This window comes from Prunus persica, chromosome G5 (genome assembly GCF_000346465.2).
Source record: "Prunus persica cultivar Lovell chromosome G5, Prunus_persica_NCBIv2, whole genome shotgun sequence".
Classification (NCBI taxonomy): Eukaryota; Viridiplantae; Streptophyta; class Magnoliopsida; order Rosales; family Rosaceae; genus Prunus; species Prunus persica.
The window spans coordinates 7,925,932-7,936,896 of NC_034013.1; the positions used below are offsets into that span (position 1 = coordinate 7,925,932).

The window sequence follows — 10,965 nt, forward strand, 5'->3', positions numbered from 1 at the left end:
AATTATTGGAGGCACGTAGAAATGACAAAATATTGAAGGATCGGTTTCAATGTACGGGGGGGTAAGAGAAGATAAAAAAGATCGAAAATGAAAGAAACTTGCCTATCAAAATAGTTAGAAACTTGTGCTTTTGTGCACATAGGCTTTTGATTTTATGAACTATGATATTTAGGAAAATATGTTTTATTAAGAAGAGATGTACTAGGGTCACCTAAGGACCATTGGAACTGTTTTGATAAGAGGTATTATGTTCATAAGTACTTTTTTTATAGACGCTTTTATTAGAAGAACGTAAAATTTTTATTAAAAAATCAAAAAGAGGTTTTATGTCCCAAAAACACTTGTAAATTTATTTGCCAATGTAGTCAAAAGTGTTTTTAGCCCTTCTGAAGTAATTCCCAAATATGCCCTTAATTGATAGTCATACATGTAGGGGTGGGCATCAATTTGGCCGAAACCAAACTGTAATTACTAGTTTGGTTTGGTTTTGACCAAGAAAAAGTCAAACGGTTTAAAAACCAAATCGGACCGTATATAATTCGGTTTGGTTTGGTTTTGAGCTTTTGTAAACCGGTTTAAACTAAACCGGACCGTTTATGTGTATATTTATTTATTTATATTTTATTTTACATGTGTAATACTCTAATTAATTAATAACTGTATACGAATATTTGAATTGAGCTATATTAGTTAGTGAAATATGAAGTTTTATGACATTTTTAGCTTTAGGATGGTTTCATACTCTAGAAAATGATTTATGTATAAAGCAAGTTGTGAATTTTTTGGTTATAATTAGGTTAACAATGTTGAAAAAAAATCCAAAAAAGAAAGGGAATTGGGCTTAGGCCCAAACCAACCAAACCAAACCAAACCAATCCGTCTTAAATTGGTTTGGTTTGGTTCGGTTTTCTTTATAACTTTTATCCAAACCAAACCAAACCAAACCTTCATATTGTAATTGGTTCGGCCGTGGTTTTGAGGTGAAACCGATCCAATCCGGACCGTACCCACCCCTACATACATGCACTGGCAGAACTAAAAATTTATGTTACAAGGTGTCCTTTTGCAAAATATAAAAATAAAAGGAATGAGAGCATAAACATTGCAAGTTCTCATAGAGCTTCTTGTGCACCATTTTCAGACCCCTAGACCAATCCCCTAAAATAAAAAATCAAGAAATAAGAGTTTAAATTGAGTGCTGTTAAATGAACCCTAAAATTAATTGAGTAGACCCTCCTACCAAACTATTTATTGAATTACTAATTCATCCTAATATAAAATAATATATTAAATTGTGAAAAAAAATATAATTTTAATAAATACACCTTACTCACTATATTCAACCCTAATTAAATCAATCCCTCATATCAATTAGCAATTCACATGGCAAAAACAAAATAAAGTTAAATTCATCTCAAGGACAACATATGCGACGTTAATATATTAACCTTAGGCTCCTGGCTTTGGTACTCCTCATTGAATGAGGAAATACATCAACTAAATCGGCATTTGTTAGCTTGGCAACATCTTTGGGATCAACTAAATCGGCATTTGTTAGCTTGACAACATCTGTGGGATCAACTAAATCGGCATTTGTTAGCTTGACAACATCTTTGGGATCAACTAAATCGGCATTTGTTAGCTTGACAACATCTTTAGGACAGCTACAGTGTAATGCATCATGGCAACCACCAATGGACGAATCATAAATGTTGTTTCTGCAGGGTAAGCCCAGCAATTCATTGGCATATACCAAGGTAAAAATTAGGAAATAATGTCGCATGTAAGTCTATCATTTATCATTCCCCAAAGACAAGAAAATAAAATGCCCCATAAAGAAAATCAATTATTCTACGAAGACCACTGATACATATTAATGGCCTATAGAACTGACGACTTTTAGAACCATGTTCTCCAAATCACATTAAAGCCGGCAAGTTTGCCAAACTTATCTATATAATGAAGCATAAACCTTTTGATCAGCAGCCAATTTTGAATGAGTTTGGTGTTTAGGGTGTATTAGGGGTATTTTTGGTAGTTAAAAAGAATGTACTTAGTTAATTTTACATTTTGATTTAAATATTAGGGTGTACTCAGTTAATATAGATCATAAGATGTACTTAGTTAATTTTAAGGTTCGTTTAACAACACTCTTTAAATTACATATTTTACACATCAAGTTATGATTGTTATATATATATATATATTTGAAATCCTTGTATCCTCTTTCAATATTCAATTCAATTCATACACACGACATTAAATTATTTACAGAGAGAGAGAAAGAAAAGGAGAGTGAAACTGGGAAGAAGAAAAAAAAAAGGAAAAAGAGAAAATGAAGAGAATAAAGAGTTGAGAAGGGGCTTGGGACCCCTCTCGTCCCTACGTGGCTCCATCACTGCATGCATGTTCTCTATATTAAGGATTTGTCGAGTCTTCACATCAAACCTAAATTTGTCGATTCTTCACATCAAACGTCATATAACATGTTGCACCTGAATCATTTATCCACATACTATTGCGAGTAGGTGCATAATATTCAAGGCATAGCCTGTGGTCACTGAGACATGTACAATTTTACCTCAATTTCTTTTTTGATGCTTTGGACAGATTCAACCATTCTGGATATCCAACCAATTCCTAACACCATTCACGACTATGTTTTGTACGACCACAGGGGTTACACCATTCACTGACCTGCAAGAAAAATATGAAGTGCGCAGAGACATACTTTCCATTATGCTTCATGGCGAAACCTTATTGCTCAATTCATAAATTTGAGATTCATTAGATCCATCATGTAAGGTTTTTTTAACGGCAGCCGAAACTTACATTTGACCTTAAAATTCTTAGGATGCCATTTGTTGTAAGCGAGATCTGTAGAGGCTGGTTGAGGTGAATCAATGGTCAAGTATCCATATCTTTCTACTTTCTTTCTCCTGGAAATTTGTGTCTCCATGACTGGAGACCAAAGAGTATAATCGGTCTCATTCAATACATTCCAATTATGGATTGTAACGATCTGTGATGTAAGTTGACAACGGTTACGACGAAGATCGTTACAATAGGGTATATGATTTGGGGAAGGGTTCAGATAGAGGCTATAGTTTTGGGATTCAATTTGGGTTTCACTATAAATGAAGGAAAAATTAGGGTTTCTATATGGATGAAGGAAAACTAGGGTTTCTATATGGATGAAGGAAAAACTAGGGTTTAGAGCGGATCTAAGATTGACGGCTCTAATATCATGCTAAATTGCAATTCAAAGAAATTTTCTGAATGATTTATTCTTTTTTTTTTTTTTTTTCTAAAGGTACCCAAAGAGGTGCACCCTTGCCCGAAAAAGTTGTGTAAGCACGTGCTGCAAGCACTGGTGAACCTGTGCAGGCACAAGAAGGTACACCTGCATCTCCGGTGGCCGGAAAATTCCATTATAGCTGTTGGAGTTGCACCTCTACTGGACGCACACAACCTGTTCGACGAAAAAGTTGTGTACGTAGGTGCTGCAAGGTTGGTGATGGTACACTCAAGTGTTTGACAAAAAGCCTCACCCAAGCTTTCTTTTCTAAAGAAAGAAATAAGTAAGGTGAGTTTAATATGCTATCGTCCCTTTCAATAGAAAATGTCCTAAAATAAAATAAAATAAATTAAATTAAAAAGAAAGAAGAAGAAATAAGGAGGAAACCTGCGAGCAATTCGTGAGCTTTAAACAAGAAGTAAGGCTTTTTATTCTTTTTAATTTTTTTCTGTAAACAAGGGCTGATTTTTAATTTCTTTTTCAAATGGTTCACTAGCAAGCGTCACCTGTCAACTTCTAATCGGACCAATTTAAAAAATTCATTCAAAACTCATCTATGCTTTGAAAAATTCACTGAAAATTACTCCGAACTCGTAATAACACATGACCTCCAAATCACATATACTTTTGCTTAGATTAATGGGTATTGATTTTGGTTAGATTCATGGGTAATAATATACAAACGTATTATATACCCTAACGATGGATGTCAAATAATCAGCAAATTATTAAGCATGAATGAATTATCCTTATATTCCAAAATTTCCAAGAATTTGAAAGAAAAAAAAATTATAACGAGAAGAAAAAGAAAAAGAAAAAGAAAAGTTCATCTAATTAACATGAGGAGATGAAGAAGGCTTTGTTGACTTTATGAACACCACGAGAGCTGTCTGTGACAAGGACATGCAGACTTGAATAAGCTTCCATAGATTATGACCTACCACAATCACAGATCAAGGACACAGTTGGCTTCTCATTCTTCTTCGTCCTTTTACATACTTCTCAACTTCTGACCATTTTTTAAAAAAAATAATCTAACTGTAAGTAACAACATTAATTATTTTTCAAGGTATAACTTATAGTTTAATTTATATATGATTCCCTTACCCGACGAAGATACTATTTTAATCTTCTACTCAAATGAATTTTGAAGCTGAAAAAAAAACTAAACTTATTTGGGCGGCTTTAATGTGAAGCAATTGTAGTTGAGAAATGACAAAATTAGAGTACCTTCCTTGAGTGATCATTCCATATATATGAACCCAAATGTGCCAATAGTGTCTGTGCCTACCAACTAACTAACTTTTAGTCTAATGATATTTTTTTCAGCGTCATTGTTCCAATCTTATGCTTGGCTCCTTCACGCATGAGATTGAGGAGGGTGTAAGTAAGGATGGGCATGGATTGGGTTAGGATGGTTTTGATCCCAACTCGTAACCCAGCAAGATATATAGTGGTTTCTAATTTCTTGAAATCAAGACCCGCTTATTATTATGTCAACCCAACCTTTTTGTGATCAAGTTGGGTGGTTCGGTCGGGTTAACTCAAAATTAAGCCCACTTTTAATTTTTGTTTCAACTCATAACCCAACCATACAAAGAGGTTTATGATTTTTGGAACCCATGACCCGCTCATTATTAGGTCAACCCAACCCTATAATGATTGGGTTGAGCGGTTTGGTCGAATTGACTCAAAATTGTGCCCACATCTAGATGTAAGAATATCAATGATGCTGATGTTGCCAAGTGTCAGCAGATTAAAGAGTGAACAGTTAGAATGTTGTTAAAAACTGTTGGTGTTGTTATCATGTGGTTAGAGTTGTTAGAGAGGTTAGTAAACCAGCTAAGATTGTAGTTAGGCTGATAAAAGGCTTGTAATGTGCTTAGTTAGAGCTTAACGAAATACAACAATCATTACTCACTCTCTGAAATTCTCTCTTTGCTTCTTCTTCTATACTCTTCTTTCTTCTATTCTCTAATTCTTTGCTTCATCTTAACATGATATGCCAAAAGAAGAGTAAATCAACATAGGTCCACCAAAAGCAGAAGAATATCGAAGATCACTAAATATATATACAATTCCCTTCTATTGAGGGATCCCTCAAATAATTTTATTTGAGGGACGCTCTTTAGGGTACCATACAATTTTTTTTTTCCAATGATCCAAACCGTCTATTTTTTAGGTCTTCATTCACAGATCATCCTTACAAAAAATTAGACAAATCGAAAACCGTTTCGACATCCAATTGTGTCCTACAAAATCAATGAACACGATGCTTCAAGAAAGTACTAAAATTTCAATAACTCAATTGAATGGTCAAATGATACACGATTCTTCAAGAAAGTATCTACAAAATACAAGATTTGGATTAGTGAAATACAATTCGGAGTGAGACCATTTTTTTCACTTACACTCCCTTTTGCTTTTTAATACTTTTTAATAAATTTTGTTCTTTTTTTTCTTTTTTGTGCCTTCTTTTTCCTACTCTACCCTTATCCTACATTAAGGTTTTGATAATTGAAATTAAGAAAAATTAAATAAAACAAAAAACCCCAAAACCCCAAATTGGATTCATCCAAGTTGGGATCAAGATGTGCCCCAAATTGATTTATTTACGAGAGCTGAGAATGGAACTTCTTCCTTCCCCCACAACGAGAACACAATCAGTCTGGCAAGATAGAAACCCAACAACACCTCTTGAATCCAATGTTCATTGTAAATCTCAGGGATTATTTGTGATCAAAAGCCGAATAAATAATATAAAAGTGAAGTAAAAAAGAAATTAATGTAGGGTAATGGTAGAATAGGAAAGAAAAAGAATGAAAAAGAACATAATTGATTAAAAAGTATTAAAAAGCAAAAGGGTGTGTAAGTAGAGAAAAGAAGAGTGAGAAAATCGGCTTCCTATATATATATATATAATTATCTCCCTAATACTACTCTACTTGTATAAAAAAAAAAACAATTATATATTTGTTTAAAATAAAAGAGGAAAAAAGGGGATCTTTGTCTAAAGAAATGCATTGAGAAAAGGGTAAATGCAGAGTTGGTGTGTGTATGTGACATGCACATTGGACCCCTATGGAAGAAAATAAATTTTATACACAAAAAGGGGCATTGATCCCAACCAAAAATTTTAAAAAAAAAAAAAAATCCCAAAAGCTGAGGACACACACTTAATAAATAGAAGGTGGGCAGAAGATAGAAAATGACATCAATACACATGGCCTGAAAATTGACTACACATCAATATATGGAGAAACAAATCAAAGAAAATTTTGGTTACACCCACAACACAACACAAGAGTAAGAATTTAGAAAACCATACGGCTTCAAGACACATGGCCTGAAAAGTGACTACACATACTTAGAATTTGCAAAGCAATTTGAGCTCTACCTATTAATTCTGGTTATTGTAAACTCCGCAAGCTTTGTCCTTGTGAATTATATCTCTTCCTATTTTAAGTTCCCTTCTTTTCTTTTTCTTTTGGCATGGGTTTGGTGATGATTTTGTTTGTATGCATGACTCATGAGTCGTTTACAGAAGAGGAGAGAAGTCCTCTTGTGCTTGAACAGGTTTGTTGTTTTTTTCTCTCTTTTCTATGGAAATTTTCAAGACGCATCATGGTACGAGAGGTACGTACCATAAATATAGGTTAAAGGGACAAAAACATCCCCTTCACTCTTGGAAGCAACTTTTCTCTAAAGGTCCTTACGATGAAACTCTTGCAAATATAGTAGATTGTGTGAGAAAAAAATGTAGTAGGTTGTATCTTGTCAAATATGTTAGTGGTATTTCTCCCGATATCTCTCGTATCTTAGAATTTTAAAAAGAATAATTATGATAAAGTATGTATGGTGCCATTTTAATAGTTTAATAACACAACATATCAAATTTTTCACAACAAGAGAACATTACCCTGTAAATATAAGTACAATTAAATATATGTATGTGGAGACAAGGTAGTAGTTCCATGAGTATAAATGGTTTGGGAGTAAATTGTAGTAAAGTCATCTAGTTATTACTCGATTTTAGTTGCTACTCTCTCAATAGTGCAATGTCTTTTCCTCTATTTTCTCTCTGCCCAAACAAGTGTATGGGTGGGAGTAAATAGATGCATAAAAAAATTCTAGCCCCTTTTCTCTCAAAAAATATTTTTAGAGCCTTTTCCACTTTGAGGGGGGAGGAAGCCATTGTTCTTCCCCCCCTCTCCCCTCTTCTCTTCCTCCTTTCACCTCTTCCCCCATTTTCAGAGACAAAGGGTTTTCCCTATTTGTCTTAGTTTTGTTATGATTTTCATCCAACCATTATAGGCGGCTGCGGCTTAGCGTCGAATCTTCACCTACATTTCAGCGTCGGATCTCCAAAACCATCTTTTTTGTAATTTCTTTATATTTGGAATAAGTTGCAGAGACTCTTTGGGTTCTCTGTGTAGTTTCACCTTTCCTTTTGTGAGAATTTTTCATCTCTCCTTTGTGAGAGCTTTTCATCTCTCCTTTGTGAGAGTTTTATTTGTATTGTTATGGCTTGGTTTTTTCAAGCTTTATCTCTTTTTTATTATTCTAAGTTTGCAATCTTAGTTGGGATGTCTATGCCAGAGTTTCTTCGATCCTACATGATCGTTAGTGTAGACACACCAGATTGTCTTAATTTTGATATTAGACCACTTCGTTATTGTAATGGCCCTTTTGTGGCTAGTTTGTATTGGCCATTTGTGTCTAGTGGCTTTTTTGACTGAATTATGAATGCAATTATAGAATTTCTCAACCAAAAAAAAAAAAAACAAGTGTATGGGTAACGGTCATATATATATGTATTATGTTGTCTATGATATTAATTTAACTTAGCCCCACGTGATACTAATACCGTCACCATCTCATGTACACCCCACATGACAATGTCCAAGTTACTTATTATTGAAGTACCCAGTTGGTTACATTAATTTCTTTTTTAATACGCAATAGTCTAAACTACAAGAGAGAAATGATTTCTCACACACATATTACTAAAGTGCTATGATATTCGAACTTGAGACTACTTGTCTGCAAGTCAAAGTCCTTTGCCCTTGGGCTATAACCCGTTGATAATTAATTGCATAAATTTTAGATCACAGTCATTAGATTTTGAGGTCCTAATCTAGACTTTAACACTAGTGCAAATAATGATTAATATAAAAAAGGAATATATCATAGAGAATTAATATTGAGGTAAGGAAATGAAATGTGACTTAGTTTCAAGTTTTCAACATCAATAGAGGGAGAACGGTGCAAAAATGAAGAGGTCAGCATTTAAGATGATTGCAATTACAAGAAAGCTGCAGCTGCAGATGGCATAGACCACAAGGCACCAACAAACAATCTCAAACCAGCTTCCCATGTGAAATTCATGGTGGCTTGATAAAACAAACATTTGGGAGGGTGTAGCAATTATAAGCATATATTTTGAATGGCCCACCAAAGCCTCAAATTATATTTCATATGGTATGCGCCTTGAATAGTCCAAACTTCAAAAACCCAATTAAAAATATTGAGCACATGAAAATGCCCTAAGCCATCCCAATTAAGTTGTTGTCTAATAAGACATGAAGGAGAGGCCAAGATACAAAGGAACTGTAAAGATGATGCCAAACCATAAATCACTCAAACATCAACATGGGGCAGCAAAAGATAACCAATATTATACATTTTATAAAATATTTGGATACTTCTCCGCAACGGGTTGTCTTTTTAACAAATTACAGTTTCACACTTAGAAAATTTATTTTATCACACTTGAATTTAAGTACAAAAATAACTGCTCTTAACCACTTGAGCTGCAAGCCCCTTTCATATATACTTTAGTCAAAGTATATAAATATTGTAACTGGCAAATGAATGACTCCTTACTTTGTACCCTTTTTTATGCTTTCGTCCATTGCTTTAATTATATATGATATGTACCTTTTTGTTGTATGTGTAAGAGAAGCAGTGAAGCACACCCCCATACCCTCTATTTTAAGCTCTGCCTACCACACCATTCTTCCAATTATACTTCTTCTTCTTCAGTGCTATCCTACCTACACCCCCAAAAACCCACTCCACCATGGAAGAAGAACAATTCAACTCTATAGATTCTGAGGCTCAAACCACATCTTCTTCCTACTCAAATTCAACCACATCTTCTTCTGCAGAATCTGAAGCCCAAAAAGTCAGCAAGAGATCAAATCAACAAGTACTTGATCATGATCAAAAGGGTACGAACGATGATGATGATGACGATGATGATGATGATCAAATCAGTCAAAAGAAAGCAAAGATCAATGGTAGTAATGGGACTCAGCATCATCATCCAGTGTACAGAGGAGTGAGAATGCGTCAATGGGGGAAATGGGTGTCAGAAATCCGAGAGCCAAGAAAGAAGTCAAGAATTTGGCTTGGAACTTTTCCCACCCCTGAAATGGCCGCTCGAGCGCACGATGTGGCTGCCCTAACAATCAAAGGCCGCTCTGCTGTCCTCAACTTTCCTGAGCTGGCTCAGGAGCTTCCCCGCCCAGCTTCTGCGTCGGCAAAGGACATCCAGGCTGCTGCTGCCAAAGCAGCTGCTCTTAACTACCCAATAAGCTGTAGCAGCAGCAGCAGCAGCAGCCGTGAAGCCGAAGCGGAAACCGAAGCAGAGCTGAGCCAGCACAGGCAAGCTGTCCATGATACACAAGACTCATCAACTTCACCATCAACCAATAACGACGACATGTTTTTCGACCTTCCTGATCTGCTGTTAGATTTTGGGCACCACAGGGATCATGGGTTTTGCTTCTCTGTGCCATGGCTTGAAGAGCCTAATAATTTCCTGTGGATGGAAAATTGAAAGCCAATGGGACAACAAGACAAGAGCATTGATTGAAGAATTGAAGAATTGAAGAGAGTTGAAAAAAGCAGCTTGGCAGACAGCTTTAGTTTAAAGTTGATATTTGTTGCTTGCTTTTCGGGTGCTGGTCCAAATTGAGAGGACCACCAGAGTTTGCTTCAATTCTTGAATCTCTACAGGTTTGGTTTTGGTATATGTTGCCAAAACTTCAGCTTGATGATTTATTTTACTATTGTAATGTACCTTTTCATGTAAATGTATATGAGGTAAATAAAAAAAGTTCCATATATGGGCTTTTTCCTAAAAATAATCCATATCCTTTTTCTTGTTTAATTTATTTATGCATTTGACTCTGAATTTTCCCATTCTGGTAAATTTGGATTCTCTCCATCATTATAAAATTTCAAGGAAATATATAATATAGAATATATCAAAGCAGCCTCTCCTACCTACCTATACCAATTTATACTTTTTATACAACTTATACTTTTGGAATATTATATATACAACTTAAAGCTGATGGATGTTTCATATAGAAAAACATCTAAGGCTAGAATATTTGTTTTTATTTTGAATAACTAATACTATGCTGATGATTTTTTTTATTTTTTATTTTTATTTTATATCGAAGAGTAAGAAACTTTCATTCCAATCAATAAGAGTACAAATAGCCAACAACAACATACAAAAATAATGGCGTCGTTAAAATCTTGCCATAATATTCATATTACTGGTCAAATCGATGGTATTTTCGTCTTAAAGCAATTGAAGACCAAACTTATAAATTCACGTAATTAATATGTGAGTTCTTCATTGCCAAAGC

The 10,965-nt window shown here is 34.6% G+C and overlaps 1 protein-coding gene across 1 annotated transcript; it reads left to right on the forward strand.

Moving 5' to 3' along the window:
- Nucleotides 9,036–10,475, forward strand: LOC18777123 (ethylene-responsive transcription factor ERF039). Its single transcript, XM_007209440.2, has one exon. The coding sequence runs from the start codon at nucleotides 9,381–9,383 to the stop codon at nucleotides 10,140–10,142; it is 762 nt and encodes a 253-aa protein (XP_007209502.1). The 5' UTR covers nucleotides 9,036–9,380; the 3' UTR covers nucleotides 10,143–10,475.

What these genes read in the sequence shown, in the direction of transcription:
- LOC18777123 (XM_007209440.2), top strand. Translation starts at nt 9,381, where the DNA reads ATGGAAGAAGAACAATTCAACTCTATAGATTCTGAGGCTCAAACCACA.